General features: G+C 36.5%; 2 protein-coding genes and 1 long non-coding RNA gene across 9 annotated transcripts in view; 2 read left to right on the top strand and 1 right to left on the bottom strand.

Annotated features, from left to right (window-relative positions):
- The window catches only part of LOC148958987 (uncharacterized), a 25,743-nt gene extending 16,652 nt beyond the window's left edge, over positions 1-9,091 (top strand). Inside the window, exons 3-4 of the long non-coding RNA XR_016144332.1 lie at positions 5,321-5,482; positions 8,958-9,091. This is a non-coding gene — a long non-coding RNA (uncharacterized LOC148958987). The remainder of the gene's footprint in view (positions 1-5,320; positions 5,483-8,957) is intronic.
- LOC135693478 (queuine tRNA-ribosyltransferase catalytic subunit 1) lies at positions 1,693-12,546 on the bottom strand. Its single transcript, XM_065211984.2, has 8 exons — positions 12,271-12,546; positions 10,360-10,428; positions 9,548-9,601; positions 8,867-9,146; positions 7,965-8,103; positions 7,356-7,431; positions 6,644-6,841; positions 1,693-5,283 (listed from the first exon to the last, which is right to left on the bottom strand). The coding sequence occupies exons 1-8, from the start codon at positions 12,544-12,546 to the stop codon at positions 5,131-5,133; spliced, it is 1,245 nt and encodes a 414-aa protein (XP_065068056.2). The 3' UTR covers positions 1,693-5,130.
- A 357-nt stretch (positions 12,547-12,903) lies between these two features.
- LOC135693474 (general transcription factor 3C polypeptide 5) overlaps positions 12,904-23,231 on the top strand; it is a 54,510-nt gene continuing 44,182 nt past the window's right edge. For all 7 annotated transcript variants that reach the window (XR_010517010.2, XR_016144329.1, XM_065211973.2 and 4 more), the window contains exons 1-4: positions 12,904-13,238; positions 16,453-16,695; positions 19,342-19,689; positions 21,236-21,353. Coding sequence is in view for 5 of the 7 variants with exons in the window: in XM_065211973.2 (XP_065068045.2) it covers positions 12,904-13,238; positions 16,453-16,695; positions 19,342-19,689; positions 21,236-21,353 (1,044 nt within the window). In the remaining 2 variants the exon portion in view is untranslated. The remainder of the gene's footprint in view (positions 13,239-16,452; positions 16,696-19,341; positions 19,690-21,235; positions 21,354-23,231) is intronic.

Raw genomic sequence — 23,231 nt, forward strand, 5'->3', positions numbered from 1 at the left:
GACTGCAAATCGGAGCGTAATGCAAAAAAATATCATCAACCGGATTTACAGTCGTGTGAGACATAAAATAACCCTTATATCTTTTTAGTGCATATCTATTAACTGCACTTTAGGTAAATCTATTTCAAACTATGGTTTCTAACAGATGTAGAAAACCAGCCTATAGCATATCAGAATGATTAATCTCAACTCTATACATTGAAAAAAAAACAGGACGGTCACTAGGCAACAGAAAGTCTGCTGAAGAAATTTGAAAATATCATTAAAGGAAAACCACGATTAAAAAGAATATCATAAAAGAAAAGCGCTGGATGTGCAAACACTACTTTATCTAGCAGCCATGTCTGTATTGAACACAATTAAGATTTTCAAAACATCTCATTTGAAATAAGGTACACCAGAAAACTGTCATGAAAATAAAGGGCAGAAGAACGGCGCAAAAATGATCAAACTTTATCGCTCAGAAAAATATCACTATCGTGCAATATTGGCCATAGCTCCTCCATTTTTTTGCAAAGCAAGTAGTTTTAAAGCTGCAGTAAAAGGGGAAGAAGCCTTGACCCCATGCTTTAGCTAGCCTTGGTCCCCTAATTTCAAATTTGTGGCATGGGCCCTGAGTGCTAAATATAAATATGTCTCAGGATAGCGAGATTGCGTTGTTACCTGAAGTTTGTGTTTAGTCCAAGGGCCAACATTGAGATTTGGGAAGAGATGAAGTCCAAATACGAAAATGTTGGGACGATTTTCGTTGGGTATTATCCAACAGCAAACAATAAGAAAATATTTTATTTCAAAGTTGAGTATATCGGATTCGACGTTTCTTTAAGGGTGTATAGGAAAAACAGGAAGTTTTTTGGGGGTCCAGGCCTCCTTGAATAAGTTTCTGCAAAGCTCTATACAAATTGGTTAACTATGATGGTGGTTTTCCACTATTATCTTTATTAACAGATCTTTGTTAACATACATCAGCGAAAAAGGGGGGGGGGGGGGTGGGGGGCGGTGGGATCATGCTCTGGCGTGCCTGGATCTAGAGGGTCTGCGCTTATTTTTCCTTACTGAAATCATGTAGAATTCGGAAGGGGCGAATGAAGACGAGTCGCTGGTGGAATTTATTTAAACAAGGATGACATTTGATACCTGCGGCCCATGCTTCTTTCCGGTCGGCTTTCTTAAACAGTGACAGATATTTGGCTGAATATATATTAGAGGGTAGGGTAACCAGCCTCCTCTTTCGCCCCCAGGTGTCCGCACCTGTTCTTAAAGTTTCTCAACAGCTTGGAGAATCTATCATTCAAAGCCCTATAGACTGGTTCTAATTCCAAGAAATTATAAAACAAGGGGCATTTTTAGTAGAAGCTGGGATCCAGTTGATTTTGGGTATTTCGACCATGCTGATTACGAATTTAGTGGATCCCAAGCGAAACTCGCTCATTTGAAGGCTTAATTTGCATATCAAAATGGCTACCAGTCAAAATCTCTAGAATGCTGCCAAGAAAACCCATTACATTGCATTCGACTAGGATATTCACTAATATTGCTGTTATGAGGACAGAACGTGGTAAAATGATGTACAGCAACACAATCTACAGAACAGGGAACTTTTTAAATTTTAACAGGGAACTCATTACATTTATGACGTCATTATGATGTAATAATTGAAGAAAATGGCAGAATCTGCTAACTATTGGTAATATCTTTTATAATGTCTCTAGAATGTATCAAAACGATCAAAAAGTAAAAATCAGAGATATGATTTCCATCTAAGCTTATTATCTATATTGCTTATTCATGATTTATTTACACTAATTTGTCATTGTTTCATTTAAACCCCTAATTACTGATGCAAATACACTAAAATGACTTCAATTTTCTTTTAAAGATAAAGAAAACCAATTTCGGCTCGTAAATTTGATCTATTACATTTTTTGTGATTTGCATGACGTCATAAATTTGATGACGTCATTAACTTAAAAATTGTTCACGCCATCAAAAACCAAATAGGTCATGCAACATTTGAAAGTTCTCATCGAAATTAGTCGAATGGTGGCATTCTCGATGATCTATGATCCTTCGGCAAAAATTAAAGTCATTTATTTAGTTTTCTAGCTGGTTAGTGTCTAACATTTTAAAGAAATCTTTTCCAGTTTCGTTGAGTCCATTTCATTTTAGGAGAAATGGCAATCTTTCAGGTTTTCATTTTTCGTACTAACGACAAGTTTATCTATGGCATTTTCTCAAATGAAATTTTCTCCCAAGAAGTAACCGGGTGAAATGTCAACATTGAATATTTAAGTGGCTGAACACGTTCCTTTTGTATATCCAGTTCTACTATGCTGCATTTTTGTGAAGGTCTCTAACGTGAAGGTCCAAGGTGGAATCTAATCGATTATAGGTCAGTTGATTTCATTGTTTTCAGCTTTGCTGCATATGCCATACAACTTGCTACATTACAGGCCTTACGCAAATAAACACTATCTTCTAACTAATAATTCTTGAGAGTTCTTGAGAAAAGAACAATTGTAAATTCGCTTAAAACTTCATTGCTAATTTTTAAATTCTTCCATACTTGTCAAGAATTCTTGAAGATTCTTCTCAGGTTGATATGTGCAAGGCCTGCATTGTGAAGCTTGACCCTACATTAAGATTTGAAGGAGTGTCTGATCTAAATCTTAAAGCAAACTAAGCTATATGAGTTTCTGCATCGTGTGTTACATCCACAAAAGATCATCTCCAGAGAAGCAGTAAGGATGGCTTCGCTGTCATTAGAATCGGCTTTAATCGATCTTCAGAAAGCTCCCATCCGAAATCTGTAGGTGACGGTAAGTCTTGATGCGGTGATCCAGCTTGTTTCCATATCATTGCTTGGAAGTGTGCTCTTCTTATGTGAAGGTGTGCCGCATCACTTGTTGGAGGCAATGCTTCGTGTTTTATTTTCTTGAAAAATAAAACGTGTCGGGCTTCATTTGTGGTGTTGATGTGACCTGCACCGTAAACGTGCCAAAGAAATTATTCTACTTTCCGCATAACTTGTTTGTTTATACCTCCTTTTCCTATGTTTTGCAAGAGTTCATGCGACTCTTTAGAAACTTCCCGTCTAGATGCCTTTTATTCCCAGAAAAGTACGAAGTTGTATCGCATCCATTAAAAGTATGAAAGGGGATGAGTGCTTGAACAGATCCCTCTGGCAAGGCGTGAAGAATCTTTTTGTTTGGAATATATTTTCTCTTCTTTGACGTTCCAGACATCATCCAAAGATCATTGCATCGCGTTTTTTCACAGTAGGACACGTATGAAGAATGATAAGTACATCTGAATCTCTAGCAGCAACTACTACTGTATTGCAGGTGGCATTGATAGCATGAAGGGCAAGTCTGGTATCTGCTTCTTTATGGTCTGCAATCAATAACAAGATATCAGTGTAGTATTTAGATGACTGGGCAAGCAATTCATTGATGAATCCATCCGCTGTAACAATCTTCTTTATCTTCAGTTGCTTGGCGAACAACTCTTCTGACATGAATCGTGCAAGTTCGCTTTGTTTTCTGGCATCTTTTTAATGGTTCGTGGGTACTATGGGCTCTGTGTCAGACGGTGTCAGTCTGTGCGTGACAAAGCTTAAAATTTGTTGCTGACCAAGATCGGCTGCATGCAGCAAAGATTCTTGAACTTTTTTACTTGCCAGGTCTTTAGTTGCTATATTATACAACTTTTCAGAACTTTATTCGGTTCGGAGGGTCCCTTGGTTATACCTTGAAGTTTTCTGACGGGCAGCCATTTTGAATATGCAAATTAAGCCTTTAAATTAGCGAATTTCGCTTGGGATCCGCCAAATTCGTAATCAGCTTGTTCAAAATACCCCAAATAAACTAGATCCCAGTTTCTATCCCAAAATGCCTCTTGATCTCTTTTTAAGAACTATTTTAGAGAAGTGGAACCAGTCAACTAGTCGTTACTTCAAATTTTGGGTTGTCAATATTACTTACATAGTCTCAGGCGTTTGTAAGCAGATGAGGGGCATTTCTCGGATGAGACAAATATCGTGCCGTGTTAAACCCTGGTAAAACGACTGAACATTTCACTAAATATTTCACTCAACTTTTGTTTAGTGAAGTTGAGCGAAGTTTAGCGAGGGTGGCAAAACGTGACTAAACTTTTCACTAAATGTCACTCAACTTTTTTAACTGCAGGCTGTCTATGACGCTGTTGGGTTGTTGGGCATCTTGCATAGGAATTTGCTTTTGGTTTATTTTGTTGCATGCACAAGCAGTGAATAAAAATACGAATTGGATGAAGCGACAGGGAAAGAAAAGACTTTTTAGCACATTGACAACAAAGTTGACTGTTGAAGAAGACACTGGCGTACAACGAGATATGCAGATGTCTCATAAAGGCTTTTTGGGTCACGTAGAGACAGGAAAACGAACGATAACAGACGAAAACCTTCGGGTTTCCACAGATAGAGCGCCTGCGCGATCACAACAAATGTTTAATTGGTGGCAAAACGACTAAACATTTGCTAAACAACACTAAACAACACTAAAAATTTTCGACCAGGATCAAAACTCAACAACACTCAACTCGACTAAACAACACTAAACAGGGTGGCAAAACGACTAAACATTTGCTAAACAACACTAAACAACGCTAAAATTTTCGACCAGGATCAAAACTCAACAACATTCAACACGACTAAACAAAACTAAACAGGGTGGCAAAATGACTAAACTTTTCACTATTTGCAACAATTTGCAAATAATGTCGTCCTGAACGACTGTTGTCAGTATAGTGAGTTAGTACGATGGTTCCTGCCAAGCGTGCGCAAACAGGTTGCGCAGTCCGAAACTCGTTATCGCACTCTTACCCGTACTAGATTTAGACCTCCCTAATAGCAAATTTGTTAACTGGAGGTTCCTAAGCATGTGTATAGGACAAACATATTGAAAATATATTTCTTAAGGCAAAAATACAGCGTATTGCCACTGAAAAAAATTTATTCAGAAATCTTTTGGGTCAAGTAACTAGTAGAAAATACCGCATCTCCTATAAACTAGGGGCCTTTCATGCTCTCAGGGGGCAAGAAAGATAAGCCATTTATAGGAAAGACAAATTTTATTCAAGCAGCGATCTAAATTAACTCTTTAAAAATACGCCTACAGTCTCTAAAGCATCAGTACACCACTGCGGGTAGTTGCCAAGGGGATACATTGTCCTGAAAAATCTCTGTATAAAGTCAGGAAATTTATCTTGTTTTATGCTCTCCCTTATCGTCCTCATCAGCGCCATCTACAAAAAACAGGACTAAAATCAATACTCAATTTAGAATTTTCAGATACAACCAAGAAAGCGAGCAAAAGAAAAAGGAGCGAAAAAAGCAAATGAAAAGAAATACAAAGAAAAAGAAAAGGAAAAATAACTCTCTTGGAAGTCTCACTGGTGACAATATAATATCAGTGCTGTTGCAAGAATCTAAATCAAGTTCAAGGTAAGAGGAGTTCTCGGTTCCTTATTTCTCAATAAATTTCGCCCTTTCGTGATTGGATTCATCCATAAAAAAAACAGAGCCTTGATCCTTTTCAGATTAAAAGAAAGGTTTACTCAGGGAGCGAAAAAACATGTAAAGCAGTTGCTTCTTTAAAATGTATTTATATATACAGAACAGCCAAAAATTGCATTCTGAAACTCTTCATTAGCCTACCACGTCGATAATTTTATTTTTAAATTAAACGCACGACGTATCATAGGGCGTGTGCAATTATGTAACTATTAAAAATAGATGCAAAAGGTCTCTATTTATGAAGGTGTCTGTGATGCGAGGTAACTGTTGCAAGAGAGAGTGACAGAAACCCATTTTTATAATGGTATTCACATTACAAAGCTGAAATAAGAAGCTCTCAAACTTAGCACTTAACTGATAGGAAAGAAAAACGGTACGAGAAGACATTACCAACAACGAAGGTACATGGTGCCGTGACCACAATTAACTAAGTACAATCTGATTATGGTCGAAACGAAAATCAATATCCAGAAAAGTGAACCTGTGTAAAGACCTTTTCGAAAATAACAGAAAATGAAATGAATGTGTGGCCTTGGTTTGGTTTCTAAAATCCATTTGTTCTTATGCTACTTAGCCGTGCAACGGCACATTTTCTGGATTTTAAATTCTTCATAATAAAAGACGGTAGAAACAACTAATTTCATGTTGCAAGTATTAAACAGGCCAAGCGTCATCGTCTCATGTGGCTTAGCATTGATCGATCTCTAATAATGTTATGTATTGAACTTCTATTATATAGCCATCTATTGAAATCTCTGATATGGCCATGTATTGGAAATCTCTAATATAGCTAAGCAATACCAGTTTCTAAAATGATAATGTATTAATAATCTCAAAAATAGCATTTCTTTCACTAATATGATCATGTTTTGATATTCTCCGATATAGCATTGAAATTCCCTAATATGGCCAAGTGTTGATCGTCTCCAATATAGCAAAGCATAGGCATTCTCTAATATTATCATATATTGATAGTATCTAATATGGCTAAGCCAATATCTAACATGGCGAGTATTGGCTATCTCTAACATCACTAAGTACTAACTCAGACAAGAATAATTAGTTAGGAAGAAAGTGCTTTAAAGGTACCTGATAAGCAATGTTATGAATAGTTATAAGGTGACAACCAACTGTTTCTTTAGCTGCAACCAGACTGTGTAAGTAGGCTCTGGTATAATTCTGACATGTGGAACAAAGACACTCTTTATCGATGGGATCAAAATCTATAGCATATTGTCCACTTTTCAGTTGGAGTTGCCCCCAAGGGACGAGTGCCGTTCCAAATCTCTGAAATATTAAATTTAAGGTTTTCAAGTCACTCACCTTACTAAAAGCTATAACCGAAGAAAAACGTAAAAACAATATTAATTTTCATGTAAAAGTCTCTTACAAAGGTAACTGTAACTTTTGTTAAGGCCAGTCCACATTCACATTTGCAACTGGCGGCCTTTCATACAACAAAGTTCAAAAGGAACGGAAAGCAAGAAAGTATCGCGTTATACTGAGGTACTTTAGATTTAATGTACCTAACAATGTTTCGATATGTTCTGCACCTTCATGCCATCTTGACACATGACATCACACGGAGGTAATAGCCCCTTCGCTGAAGTATGATATTAATGCTGTCGCGTCAAAGATAATAGCAGAAAAACTACCATAAAAATTGCCAATTTGTCTAGAGCCATCAACTACCCCCCCTCCCCACCACCACCCAAAAAAAATGTTCTCCAGCGCCCCTGACTACTACAAAGACTTGTGATTAAATGAGGTAAAAACCCAAGCAGATATAGAATGAAATTACCGCTGTTCTTGTTGGAAAGACGCAGTCAAACATGTCAGCACCCAGAGCACAACTAACAACCAAATCTATTGCGTAGCTAAAACATAACAGCAAGTTGCAATAACAACCATATAATCATTTATTACAATAAAATATATTTATAATGGTTTTTGTGTAATGAAAATGAAAATCTAATCAAATATTCTGCATTATTTACATAAGAAAAATATAAAATAAAACATCAGAAACAGCTAAATGCTATTCGCGCAGTTTTGTTTTATTTGCTTCTCAAGATGCCTATTGGGCTTCTTTTGACAGTTTCCTATTTGATATGAATGTAATAGAGTTGTAGCATCTATTCAAAGTTTTTGCTGAATCCGAGTTTCTTTGGCTTTAAGCGAGCCTGTATTCATGCATTTAGTTTCATCTTGGTAGGCAGCAGTGTGGAATATGGCAAAATGTCACCATAATTTTCTACATTTTAAATGGCTGCAGTTCTGATGATATCAGTTACTTCTACTAGAATTGATTTACATACAACCAAAACATTCTTTAGATAAATTATCGTATAAGCAACCATCAGTAGAAAGGTTTTTGTCAAGAAGAAAGAACAGACCTCCAAAAACTTACCCAACACCCATGACATATCTTGGCTTAGAAGCAGGCAAATGATCAGTGCAAAAGCTAACAACCTTACAAAACTCATGTTTCTCCTCTCCACCACTCAAGCCTCCTATAGCATACCCTGGAGTGTTTCGCATCAGCATTCCTGTGCCAAAGCAACAATGGTAAAGAAGAATGTTTCAAAATTAAATTACAGTCAAATCTAAAAGACATGATTTTTCTTGTAGCTCACTAAATGATAACTCATCTGACAGACTAATACTGATAAAAATAAGATTTTTGATAACAAGTTATCTAGCCAAATGCATTGTTTTTGAAGACTACACAATAATTATTGTAAAATTTTGGAAAGCTATTCTAGATCTTTGGGCTGAGGAATCTAATGCTGTTTGATCTAAAAGTTGTCTGATTTGATTGATGATGAACTAGATCTTGGATTTCTTTATGATGTTTAAAATTTGAAAATGCATATCACCTGAAAATTTCCTGGTAGCAAGAGTGCTTTGTGCTTACATATTGAATGAATACCTCCATCTCAGTTCTAGAGATGTTCAATTAACCCCATACCCAGTTGTAATCTTATTCCCTAGAGTTTTTCAACTACCCCACATAGAGTTTGAAGCCTGCTCCACATAGAGTTTGAAGCAAACTGAAACTTGTGCCAGGCTGAAGAAGTCCCTGTGTGACATGTCAATGTATTAGCAACCCAAGTAATGTTGACATGAGGTCAGAAGTTTGTAATTGAATTTAGCATAGAAGGTTATTTCAAAACAAAATAACAAAAAATGTAGTTGAATCCTCTGCAAGATTTGATGAAAATTCCTTTTTCAAAAGTCTAAAGGTACAAATGTTAGATAATTCTTACATTTTTTCAGCAAATCAGATAGAAACATGCAGATTTGACTCACCTTCAATGCACTTTTTTCGTAAATCTAAGTCAAGTCCTCCTTGCAAAACTGGAAATATATTTTGAGAGTCCATATTTTTATTTGCCTTCAGACATCTATCCAGCCATCTAATGGACCTGTACATTGCCTCCTCAACACGAGGACCTCTGGTTGAGACATGAACAACATCATCTAACTGCATCATTATATCAGCTCCAATAGAATTTTGTATTTCAATTGACTTCTCTGGGGTGAGTAGTATCTCTTCATTGTCATATGGGGAGCAAAATTTCACACCCTCCTTTCTTAAAGGAATGATAAGTAAAGAGTTGTATCAGCAATTCTAACCCTTTGGATTTGAATAAATAGAGTTGGATTATATATTTGACTATTTCAGTTTAAATGAATGGGAAATCCTGGTTTATAAAGGTAAGTTAGACCTTATGTTCAAAAATTTTGGGAGACTTAACTAAAAAGAATTATGAAAAGTATTTGTGTAGGCTTTGCAAGTGAAAGTTGTCCAGATATGCATAGTCTTTTACGTAGACTAGGTCTAGGAATCCTCAAATTTGCTTATAAGTTAGAAAAACATTTTTTAAATCAATAAGATCAGTAACATAGTTAATAACAGCCTCTTATATTTTCATTGGAAAAAAACAGCTAGGCAAGAAAATATGTTTAACACAAACTGTGCTTGATTACCTCAGTGACTTCTGATAGCTTTACCAGTGAAACCATTTGGAACCCACCACTGTCCTGTGGAAATTGAAAAGACCTAATGACTACTGTAGAGAAACTATTAAAATTTATCCCTATTGTTATGAACAAATCTAATACTGAGGGTATCATTTTTAATACTAGTAATCCAAATCGATTTCAGCTATAAAATCTCAACTTTTTTTCTACCATGGGCACCATAGGTTTGAAGGTAATGAAAAAGATGACTTTCTGTTGCAGAGTGCTTGACGCAGTAGAGACTGAGCTGTAATGTAAATCCTCCAATTGGCTTCCCCCTCAAATATGCCCCCACCCTAGAACTATAAAATTGTCAATAAGACACTGCTCAAATAAGGCCCCACTGCTACCATAAATCCTTGAATTGCCCCCCCCCCCTCAATTTGTTGATTGTTGCCATCTGAGGTTGCCTTTGGTGCTTTATTGAATTACAACAAAAATTCATACTTTTTATAATAATCAATTAAATGTTTACAAAGAAATTCCTACTGAAATATGTGAGGTCTTTTAATAATGTCTTCTTGATGCCTACTATAATTTTATAAGCTCACCCCCCTATAAGCCCCTGAATAACCCCCCATCCAAAGAAATAAAAAATAAATAAGTCCCCAGGAGGCTAATTTGAAGATTTACAGCATACCAAAGGATGGCTCTAAGTTTCTAGCCTGGGGCTCAAACAAAAATTTATCATCAGGTTACCAGTTGCTAAATTAACAAAGTTAGAGACAAACAGATTTGACACGTTCTGATTGATTTTTCTCTGTTGTATGAGTACTTACTGTTAGGAGTGCTCGTTTCCAGTTCATGAATTTATGCAGACCACCAGCTTTTTGTAATGTCTCTGGTCCCTGACAAATGTGGTTGAAACATGATAATACAAAAATAATTCATGTAGAAAACAAAAAATGAAAGCAAAACAAATTTATAAAGAACAAGGTAAAAAGTATGACTTTATGACACAAAAAAACCAGCCTTGCTCTAAACAAAATGAAGGCACTCTTTTTACCAACCTCTAGATGAAATCTTGAGAAAATCCTTGGACAGGACCGTTAAATAAGCAATGGAATGAGGAAACAAAAAACACACCAGATTATTTAATACACAAAAAAATGACAGGTTTTCTACACATCTTGATTTTATTTCATAAGTTCCTGCCATTGAAAAAAACTTTTCAGTATCACTATTGGTTTAATAAAGACCAATAGCTTTGTGTGCCACAGAAAGGAGGCCATTACATCAAAACAGAAAGTAACCACTTTGTTTATTACTATCTAAAATGTTAAGTAATCTACATGTATCTATGTGTAAGCAGGGCATTGGGAGGTACTCATGCAAAATGTTGCGAAAAATGACAAACAAACATTTCTCCTTTAAGGAAAAATCAGCTTCTTTTGGCATTGGCATACGGGTATTATTATTTTAATTTTGGCAATATCATTTTGCATTTTTAGAGGCTCGAAAAATCACTCTCAATGGCAATTTTGAAGTGGGCTTTAGACACATGCACTCAATTATGTGCCTTTCCAGGCAAGACCTGAAAAACAAATTGATTAGCAAAGAAACGATTCATAAATTAATTCACTTCTCAGCCTGTAACTTGCAACTGCTCATAATTTTTGCCACTGTTCCATGCTTATGCTATCAGCTATACCAGAACAACAAATTGACAAAGTTGTCTTTCTCAAGCACTGTACAGAGTTAAAAATCAGCTTTGCAGCCCAGTAATGATAAAGAAAACATTGGGAATTTGCCTTAAATTGTGGACTGGCTCAACAATAGATTTATTGTGTAGCCCAGCCAATGGGAAATTCAAATGGCCAGCAAAATATGTTGGGATATTGGGCCTTTAGGTTGGAGGTAAGTCATATCTTACAGCAAGTAGTTTCTCAATCTAGTTGGATTGAGTCTTTTTTATCTAATTATTGGCTGATTTATTCATGGCTGTTCTTTTAGATCATTAGTTTTCTGTAGATGCTGGCAGGTTTCTGATGTCATTTTCAGCCTCCAGAGTACTTATTACCCAGAAGAGTCGACGGGAAAATTCAAAATGGCATATTAGAGACATTTGAGCCAATTCAAGTGGCTATCAAAAAAATAAAAATATAGAGCTGGGTGCTTCTATCTCATTAGTATTAGCAGCCCTACAAAAAAATTGAACAGTTCTGAGAGGGTGGGTTACATTTTCAACCCCCCCATCTTGATATGGAATGACCCATTGTGCCTAAAAGAGGCTATATATGTACCAAACTAAACAGAGTAGAATATAAAAATTATTATACCCAAACAGAAACCAGTCTACTAGTTGGGTGGACTAATATGCTATCACCTAGAAAATTTTTATGCAAAATTTCAAGATTCCTTTCCTCTGCAAAAGTAAATATTCTTGGTTTTGCCATTGTGTTAATAACAATCTTGTCAGCCTTCATTTTAATGTGTGGTTTAATTTGAACGTCTTAATCATAAGTGACAAACACCCGTATCAGTTTTTCATGAAATTGTTTATACAAAAGGTTTAATATATTTTTGCATACTTGAAGTGCACAATTATTACCAAAGTGTATACTTGCATAATTGAATCTACTCGTTTTTTATATCCATCTACTCGTCTTCTCACTGGTCGCTGAGTAAGAAGACACCACCCAGCAAAAACAGTTCAATACCAATGAGGCAAAGTGAAATACCAAACATACCGGCCTCATTCCAAGATGATACGTATTTGCTAGAATGATCTGACAGTTGAGATTCTCTAACTGGTCTGTTGTTAATCCTTTCATAGTCCCTTGGGTGCCGACTGGCATGAAAATCGGTGTTTCGACTTCGTAATGTGGAAGTTTCAAAATGGAGGTTCTTGCTTTTGTCGTTGAGCATTTTGCAAGGATGTTAAACGACAATGGCCACTCAAGATTAGTATCCCCATTGTATATGAATCCGCTTCGATCTATTATTTGACATTTCTCGTCCATCATTGCCAATTAACTGTTTTTCCTTTTACCAAATTTGCACGTGTATACTTGGCGATCGAATTTCCTTCCTATCCTTGAGCGGAGAAGAGGCTATTCAAATAGTTCTCCGGAAAATCGTTGTTGTTGTTTTTCTTTTACTATACTGCTATTGGCGATTATGATGTACGTTACAAGATGTGAAATTTGCGTTTCTACAATGAAATAGTGCATGCAGAAATACTTTCTCGTTTTATTAGGTGAATTATACAATGAAGTGAACCTAAAACATGAATTGTATTTTTCTTCATTTTTAGTAGACATTTTGCGTTTTGAAGCCGTTCTACAGTTTGAAAATTTCAGTCTTTTGATCGTGATAAAAAAATGTCTGCGACGAGTTCAGGCAGATTAGGGGCGTTCAAAACTGATCGATATTTATGTGTGGAGTATCCAGGCTACATAAAGGATGTTGAGGGTATGTTGAAGACCCTTGGAGGTGAAGAACAATTGTCAGATACTTACTTCAATACAAAAAGAAGAGTAGAACTACATTTTAGGCCTAGCGATCCATACTGTCACAGTGTTTGTGGTGATCTGCAGCCCTCAAGAGCATTGCTGGTAAAACTGAAAAGACGAAGAAAAAAAAATCCATCGAATGAACCAGTAAACGAGTGGAAGTATGAGCAGGAAGTTATTGGTATAGTCCATAACACATATAGGTAGGTATTCATGTTGTATAGTTTTTTTTCGCCTACCCAGTGTCAGTCAGGGTACATTAAATGAAAACCTCACCCCAAAAGTGTGCCACAGAAAGACTAGGTGTGTGCCAAAGTTCATGTGCAATCATTATCCCCACCAACCTCTTCGCAGCCAATCTTTCAAAGGCAATTTATTTGTACATTGTAGATTATAGGCTACTTAGTATGCAAAAAATCACAGAAAAAGCTCTGTACTGCATTACTAGGCCCCATTCTGCAGAGTATGGCAGTTCTCGACAGGATCTTCTACATCCACTGTCATTTCTGCCACGTGTGCTGCATGTAAAATTGCTGTTTACTAGTTATCAGGTGTGCAAGCACAGTATTTCCAGGAAAACATATCAGCCCCAATTTATTGTCCAGGAGGAGCTCATGGGTTTTTTGTACCCTGATATTGATGAACCAGATACTGAAGCACTTGCTTGTGCCTTGTAACAAGTCCAAAATTTGCATGGCTTTTCATAGGTTTATTGTGGCACCACCATTACACTTGGTATTTTTAAGAAAACTTAAAAATTTGTGAAGCCTCTATATTTTTTCAATTTTATGAATTCTTAAAGAATTTCTTTATTCAATTTTCTTTGCTTCTTTTTTGTTTTATGCCCTACCTGATAAGGCTTTGCGCTACACACAATTTCAGCATTAATCTCCAAGTGCCTTGCTCTTTAAGAGATGCTTAAATGTATAGCAGCTAAGGGTAATGGTAGGCCAAGACCTCTTGCAAATTACCTGCTCACGTCTTTTTCAGAACTTCTAACTGTTTGAGAGATACTGTCATAGATGATCTCAAGATCCAATAATGTTGAATAAGCCAAAAAACACATCAAGGACACCAAAAATATGATCAAAACTTTCAAATAGCTTTTTCCTATGTATTTTCATCTATGAGAAAGGTTGTAGATTAAAAATTGCTTCATGGAGAGCATTTTCCAGCAAACTGGAACCATGGATATAAAAAAATTCTCAATTCTCCTGCGGCACCCAGCGCCACCTTGGGTAAGAAGTAAATCACATGCTTCTCCTGATATGCAAGTATATAGGAACTGAAGGCTGGTATAAAGAATTTGTGCATTTGCCATTTAAGCATTTGCATTAAATGCTTCTTCTTTTTCTTCTTAGACGTTATCCCGATTAATCAGGGTTGGTCACCCGAATCCTCCATCTCCATTGTTTTCTTTCCTCTGCATCTTCCCCGATCAGGTTCAGTTCCTGCATGTCTCTCTTGATGTTATCCTTCCATCTCGTCCTTGGTCTTCCCTGGCCTTGTTTTCCATTCACTTCTACAGACATGATGTCTTTTGCCAGTTTTCCATAATCCGCCCTGTTCAAGTGTCCAAGTGTCCAAACTATCTAAGCCTATTTTCCCTTGCCTTTGCTGTAAATATACACACTTCTAGCTCCTTTCTGATCTCATCATTCCTCTCAATGACACCCTAATAATCAGTTTGAGTATTCGCATCTCCATTGTTTCCAATATATTTTCCTCCTTTCTCATCAAAGCTCCTCATTTGCATTAAATGCTGAATGTCTATAAATATATTTGGTGTCCATTTTGTCCAGATATTTAGGCTAAGAGTGCATCCTATAGAAAATTTTAAATTTTGCATGCAGTTTCAAATTTTGGCATGCAAAGCTAGCCTTTTTAAAATTATCTGCCGACTGGACTTTGCCATTCACCAAAATTACAGTTTATGCCACATTTATGAAGGTACTTTTCTCAACCCAACACAACACCAAATTACTCAACTCAGCTCCAAAGATCTTCTGAATTTGCTTCATGGAATGCACCCTGGAGTATCAGTAGTACATCCCTATTTGTGTAACCCTGATGTTATGATTTTGGGGCAGAATTCTACGCTTGATACCTTATAATAACACTTACATTTCGATAGTATTGGGACGAATTCAAAGAAGTTTTGTCCAAAATTTTTGAAAGATTTTTCAATAATATTTTGTCAATATATTTCTGACAGGATATTGCTTGTATTTGGAAGTTTTTCATGCATGTAGGAAAATTCGAAAAAAAACTGTAAATATCTCTACTCCTTGACATGTAAGCACTGGGTTTTAAAATCAAAGAGCTAAGTTACGAGAATTGCTTGAAAACTTTTTTGGCAAATGATGTGAAACTGCATCAATTTTTGGCTGTTCAAAGTGTGCAGTTTTGCGGTGCTTAAAAAATTTTCCCAGACTAGAACAGTAATGAATATACTAAGGGTTTCTAACGACTCAAGAGATTTACTAAGCTAGGAGATGAAAGGTCTTTGCTGCAAGAACCATGGTATAATTAACTGAGTTGTTATCAGAAATTTGCTTTAAAAGTAGCTTGAGTAAATTCAATAATTTAATAAAATTGTAACCTTTTCCTTGATTCATTAAATTTTGTTTGAGCTGGCTATTTTGATTTTCTAATGTCTTTGAAAAAAGCAAACATTTTCCAACATACTAAAAGCATTTTTTTCTTACACCCCTCAGAGATAATATCATAATTAGGGTTCAAAAAATAGGATGAAAAATATATACCCAGTTGTGGATCGAATAGGCCAATTGGGAAAACACAAGCACATGACCAAAATAGTTGTCTTATCAGTACCACCTGTCCTTAGAAAAACCATCACTGGAGGCAAGGGAGAAAAAACACTCGTTCAATCTCTGCAATGGTGGTTTTTTTGTTGTTATGTAGATAGATTTCAAAATTGCTGAGGATAAAATGACCAAGGCTCTGCCAATTATCTGAAACATATTGTCATTATAGTTCTTAACACAATCTGGGTTATCTAAACAATGTCTGATGGCCCAATATCTTTTTTAAACAACAGTTATTTTTGATCCAGAAGTTAAAAGCAGAAACTTTTTTACCTTGCCTAAACCTTCCAAATTGTATTGCTGGCAAAGAGGCTTCAAATTAATATATTTGCAAAAAGCTAGGCTGTTAAAATGACTGACTATTGACGCCAAGACACAAAGTCAATAAAATCTGGTACCTACAGAGAATTAAATCTGGTACCTATTAAATCTGAATACTACAGATGCATTTGGACACTAACTTATTCCATTGAATAATTATAGCTATTAGTATCCTTAAATTTATCATAAATTAAAAGATATAGCATTGGAAAAGTCTTTTCTGTTGCAGCATTCGGATAATCTAACTATATTTTCATTTTACTTTAAGGTTTATGTCTCTGGTGGACTTTCAGTATATCACACCAAAGCCATTGCATAATGCATTTTCAACTGTGGAGACAAGCAGTCTATTAGATGAACAACAACCACTTCACATTGTACCTGCAATTTTTTCAAGAATTGATGTGCAAGGAAGCTACAATTATCACCCTGAGACCTTTAATAGGCTAGGAACAAAAGGGAACCCTGCACATAGGGAATCTCTAAACCCAGAGGAAGAAATACCTCAGCAGTAAGTGAAGCTAATTTTTCCAATTAAAGTATTATCTAAACCAACAGATTGTTAGGTGCGCAAAAGCTTGTGTTCATCTTGGTGCTGCCCTTACATCCTGAGAGGGGGCTTGCATTGGTCCACTACAGCCTGCAATACATGCTCAATTTTTTCACCAGTTTTTCTTGAAAATCAAGATATGTAAAGTTTTTTACTGTTACAGCAAAACTTTCAGTGATTAACTTTTCAGGCACACAGACCATTACCAAGGGGTGGTTTTCACACCAATTAACAGATTATCTATGACAAACTTTGAGTGAGTAATAATATTTTGTGGCAATATGGGATCAAAAACTTTCAAAAGTAAATTGGTATAAATACAAGCTTAAACATGGCTACAAAACGAAAATGGTTGTAATGAGCATTTTGAGCAAACTGAATGCTTGTGTTAGGAAACATAACATAGCTTGTGGAATGTGATGTTACTACTCTGGGCCTTGCCTATCGTATTATCTTTGGCATGGTATTCTGAAGCTCACTTCTATTATGATCTACTACTACTACTACTACTAAGACGTCACACGCAGTTAATACTGCACGACGCGTCTCACAATGCCACGCCATTTCTTTCTATCCTGTGTCAGTTCAGATAATCTATTCAATGTTTGTGCTTCTTTTGAGAGATCCAGTTTAATTCCGATGCTGGCCAGATTTTGCCTTACTGTCTGCATCCAGGTCGTCTTTGGTCCTCTTTGTGGCCGTTTTATTTTCCTGAGATATTCTTCAAGGGTTTTCCTTGCTGGTGCTTCTGGATGCAAGTGCATGAGATATCCTAGCCATGTTAGTCTCCTTTCTCTTATTATTTCACTCCATGGTTCATATTTCGTTCTGACATGGAGCTCGTCGTTGGTAATATTTCTTTGCCAGTTAATCCTTAGGATCTTTCTTAGATGTCTACGTTGGAAGGTGTCGATGGTGTTTTATAGCTTCTTCGTTAGTGTCCAAAGCTCGCTATTATACAAAAATACACTTGCTACACGGGCATTAAAAGTTCTCAGTTTGATCTTGATGGAGTTTTTCCTGCTGCTGAAAATGCTGTTGAGCGTTTTATAGGCATCAACTGCTAATATCTTTCTTCTGTTGATGTCTTTTTCTGTACCTAGTAGACTTCCTAGAACTCTGCATTCTTTCCATGCTTCGTTTCCCTTTTGCTCGATGTTATATTCTTCCGTTTTTGATTCATTCATTCGCAGGTTTCTTTCTTCAAGTTTACCAGCAATAGTTTCTTTTGATAGGATCTATTCGATGTTTCGCAATAGATGCCCATATGATGTCATTAACATACTGAGGGTTTATTTCAAAGCAGTTATTCTTTCTGGATGGATCTGCTGCTGCCTTCTCGGTATTCATGGATCTGGCAAGGTAGAAGATGAAAAGTACTGCACTTAGACAGTCACCCTTTGCATCCCTATTTCTGTTTAGATGTTTTCACCTTTCTATTTTCCGACTTTGACTCGCAAGTTTACATCCTTTACCAAAAGGGACATCATGTGTAGTTTGTCGGGTTGAAGTATTTCTTGGAGGTCTTTTAATAATTTTGCGTGGCGTACCGTGTCGAAGGCCTTACTCATTTCTAGCAGTAAAAGGTAGATGTTGTAGTTGCTGGATGTTATTGCTTTCTCTGCTAGCATCTTGATTGCAAAAACCTGTTCGGTCGTGCTTCGCCCAGCTTGTTAAGCAGCTTGTCCGATTGGGATTTCAGTGCTGATGCGGACCCAACATCTTCTAATCATATAGATGGCAAGAAATTTTCTTAGTACAGATAACAGTATGATTGGTCGTAGATTTGAGGGCTGAGAGGTTTTATGATGCCTTGTTTGATCTGTTCTGGGTATTCTCCTGTGCTTGCCATGTTGTTCAGCAGTTTGGCCACGCCTTCATGTATTTCCGGTCGTCCGTACTTTACAAATTGTGCATTTAGGTTATCATCTCCTACGCTTTCCCCATTCTTTAAACTTTCTGCTGCCTTTTGTATTTTTTACGCCAGTAAAGGGTGTTTTCATTTCACAAGGTGGTATCGTTGGGAGCAATTCTTTCGTTCCATCGTGCAAAAATGTTTGAAATGTTCCGTGATTAAAGTTATCTGTTCTTTCTCAGAGCCAGCAATGCTGCCATCCTCTCCTTGTACGACGAGGGGTTTCTTCGGCTTTCTATTTTTATGCTAAATCGTCTGCATATAACTTAACAGTAGTCTTCTACCCATATCCGATTTCAGTTCCTAAAGTACAATCACAGTTTTTCTAAAAACCTTTTATTTCATAACTCTACGATTTCTTGGAAAAGCCTCTCATTTCTCAGTATTCTCCTTCTGATAAATTAAATCTACCTAACCTCCCAACGGTATTTCTATTCTCATTCGAATAGCCTATTTGCTTTTTGCATAAACTACTCTATGTTCTCCTGGGTCCATTCTAGTAAAAAGCTCTTTGCTGCTTTTTGTCCTTAAAAACTCGTTTGTTAATATCAGAAGGTTTAAAAATAATTGTATTTCAATAATCATTTTTTTAGGTTCTTCTATTAAAGAGTTTTGTTTAATAAGCGTATCCTATAACTAACCGTGAAATTTCTAGGGTTGGTGATACCTCAATAGTATGACATTTCTTGCAGGCAGTCAGATTCTCGTATGCGGAAAAGGCGACCAAGTGAGGCTATGGCTGCCATATTCACATCCAAGGAAGTACCACAAGAACCAGGCGCTAAATGTAGAGAAATCGTCGATAGTACGAAGAAAAAGTTCAGTTGGGTCGAAAGTTCGTTGGAAGAATTGAGAGAGCTGTTTAGAGAGCGTCCTATGTGGTCTCGTACGGCACTTGTTTGTCATCTGAGCACTGAAATAAAAAACGAGAGGCTTAAGCAACTTTTGCCGTATGTGGCATTCTACTGGCTGAATGGGCCTTGGCGAGCCCTGTGGAATAGATTTGGCTACGATCCTCGTAAACTTCCTGAGGCAAAAATGTGAGAAATTTTTAGTATTTCGTACAGTTTTTCGATTTATTTAGTTTGTTTTTATTATGACGTCTCACATATTACTTCAGAGCCTTTATTTAAATATGTGATCATCATTGTCATGGAGAACATTTTCTACTTTGATGCGTGATCATCATAGTTTTGTAAAAAGCCCCTGTTTTGCAACTCAGTCTAAGTCAGGCTCTTGGCTTTGCTAATGCAGGAGTAATGTTATAAATTTTCTGTCTCAAATGGTGGCTTGGTGTGTTTGTCAAGCTTTATTGAATAGAATAAATCAGCAGATGTTTAAAACTATCCAGCACAGAAAGACTTCACAAAAACCCCCAACTCAATCTTCCAAAAGCTATATAGAGTCCAAATTGGGGTTCATGCTTCCTTTGATCAGGAACTTTGTTCATTGTTTCCTAGTCTGGATCTGGTTGATGTTCTTTGAAATAACCAAACTCACTGCCAACGTACGACCGCCTTGACTTTGTGGTTTTACTGCTGGGAAAAGTGACATCAGTTTGATAACTCATTACCTATACGTTCGGTACCATTTTACAAAAGTTTAAATATTTCAAGTCTCAATTGGTTTGGTGCTTTTCCCCGAAATTGCAACTTAGAAATTCTTAGCCATGCGAACTAGGCCAAAAGACCTAGATAGAAAATTGAACGTTATTCAGAATTAGTTTTAGCATTTTATGAAAAACACTGAACTTAAATAAACAACGCTAAATGTCACTGAGATTTTTTTGGAGCCGCCATGTGAATCCACTAGCCAGAATGTTTGATCCTGGTCAATTGAAAGTTGAGTTTGTCTGACTTTTAGTTTAGACAACGAGCAAATTTGGGACGTTTGCATTCTGCCTATTGTGAAAATTATTCTGTTTTGAGTAGACGGGGCAATTTGGTTTCACATAAGGAGTTCCTAGTCCTATTAAGGAGGATAAATTAAGAAAGATAAAATCAAAACTTTAATATAAACTATTGTAAAACTAGGGGAGGCCAAGCCAGGGGCCAAGAGAATCTCTGGGGGCTCCTGCCCTCTCCCCCGAGGATTATGTCATTGTTTCGTTTACTGACCTATTTCCATTTAAAACTAGTATCAAAGAAAGATGGAAAAAGGAATGTGGAATAGGCAAATAAAGGTTAAGGGACAGAGGTGAAAGAAAAGAAATGTTAATGGAAGGAGGTGAGAGTGAAAAGTAGAAAGAGTGATTGAAAATGAAAATGAAAAGTAGAAAAGGAAGCAATAAGGATGGATGATGTAAGATAGAACGAAAGCGGTTTTTTATATGATGTCTTGCAAATGATATGCCATGGTTAGGGAGAAAGAAAATAGGGATATTGCCAGCTCGGAGAAAAGGAATGGAAGAAAGGAAATGGCCTACAGAACTAAAGATCGACTTATTCATTTAGGCTGTTGGTTGAATTATGGTTTATCCAATTAAATCCAATGTTTCCGTTACTAGTCAATATCAGAGTTGCTGAATACTGTTCGTAATTGAAGATCAATTCACAGATCACTGACATTCTTATATATTTTTTTTAGCTATCAGATATGTGATTTTCGTGTGAGGGATAAAAAAGACAGCAAAGGACTGCCAATCTTGCCCCTTCGATCTTCAAGAATTTGCACGCTGCCGGTACAACTACAGCGATATAAAGTGGTACGTGGGAAGTCATCAATTCGCTTCATTTATCATACATATATCGGGAAAAAGAAATTGGGTAAATGTGTCGGTGTAAAGTTTAGTCACTTCCAAAAATTCAGTCAATTTCCCCGAGTATTTGTACGCCTAATTGATCTAATTTGACGCCTTTTAGCCAACCCAGAGTAAGCGCAAGGCCTAAGTGACCAAATATTTGACCGACCAAATATTCGGCAGACCCCGTGTGAATGCACCTTAAAATTTCATAAAAAGGGCAATTAATTTTATGATCATCTATTCGGAGTAATGGTAGAATTTTTTGAACGTAACCATCAGCTAAAAATACAAATAGTTTAGAAAAATAGTTTTTCCGAAAGGTTAGAAAAGGGTTTTAACGGAAGACTTTATTAACTTTGAAAAAATTTTGTCACTTTTCCAGATTTGTTTGCTCGATAAGGGAGCCACAAATTTCATTAGCTGCTTATTTTGTTGATATTGTTCTCTAGCCGTCTTTCTTTACTTAAATCAAGAGAGTTACATAAGGAGCTGTTATGTTGGCGTTACCTGGTAGTGCAAGCCCATTGTCTTCGTTTTATCAACACAACCTCCTATATACGTCTCCTAAAGTAACTGAAAGGGGCCTAGATTTAGCTATTCCTCCTCGTATGTAAAACATTTCACGGATTGTACGGAGATGCAGACCAACTTGACTGCAGACCAATTTGGCTGCAGAGCAATTTTACTGATATTCCTCAAGCATGGTGGCTGCTGCTCAATCTACATCTCGATACATTTGGCGAAGGACGAAGAATGTGAAGCTTTTAATAATGACTAAGGGTCGAGGCAGGGTGTTTTTTCACGAGACCGTTTGACCGTTGGTCACAAAAAAACACAGTTAAAAAAGTTAATTTTCTAACAGTAAATTTTCAACGATGGATAAATAATTTTACAGTTTTATACACTTAGAAGTTAGGCAGTTTTGAAGGAAATAAAATGCTCGCATAAAATTACCTCGCTACAGTGGCAAAGATCAAAACTATGTTTAGCACAGTGATATTGTACTAGATCAATTGTAAAAGTAACCAATTACTGATATGAGCATGTGTTTTGGAAAGCGTTAGCTGAAAGTATTGGATTTCTTCCACAGATTCTACCATATTTTTCTTAGCCGTAGCCAAACGTGTCAATTCTAAAGTTTTTTTATTTATTTTAATGTATATGATGAAATCCATACAGACAGTGCTATACAGAAAGAACCAACATCATTGGTTCCACTCTTTTGCACATGGTTGAAGTTTTAGGAATTAATTTTCATCAAATCGCTTCATTCTTCAAGTCTCAGGAATTGCCATTTTAATGTTCATTTTTTTATGCACGAGTGACAATATTTCCCATGTTTTTCTAACTTTTGAAAGAGTTTTGTTAATAATGTCCTTTATGGGAAGGGCCACCCAAAGGGAGGCAAGGGGGCAAATTGCCCCATGGCCTCTTGGTCTAGAGAGCCTCATAAAGTAATTAATTCCATTTAAAGAATGGGATTATTCAAACATAGCAAAAGTGTACCTAAAAAAGTAAAATGTTTGAAACGATTGCAAGAAATGACTGCAATAAATATTTTAAAATGAATCTTAAGGGCGTGGTCACAAACATTTTCCCAGGAGCTTTTGCCCCACGAACTCCAAAACCTCTCAGCAGCTCTGATTATAAGGATGGAAACATGTTTCATGTGGAATCTGAAATTTCCCTTTTAATTTAGGTGACTCTAGCTTGTCTTCAACAAGATAATTTTATCGCATAATTGATGTTTTTGAACCAAAAATCCTTAACTATTTTTTCCAAACGGAATTATTTTTTCAGTCTGGTAAAATAGTAGCCTGGGTCGAGGAAAATTTAGGT

Source organism: Rhopilema esculentum, chromosome 11 (assembly GCF_057945365.1).
Source record: "Rhopilema esculentum isolate cy_ngs chromosome 11, ASM5794536v1, whole genome shotgun sequence".
NCBI classification, from domain to species: Eukaryota; Metazoa; Cnidaria; class Scyphozoa; order Rhizostomeae; family Rhizostomatidae; genus Rhopilema; species Rhopilema esculentum.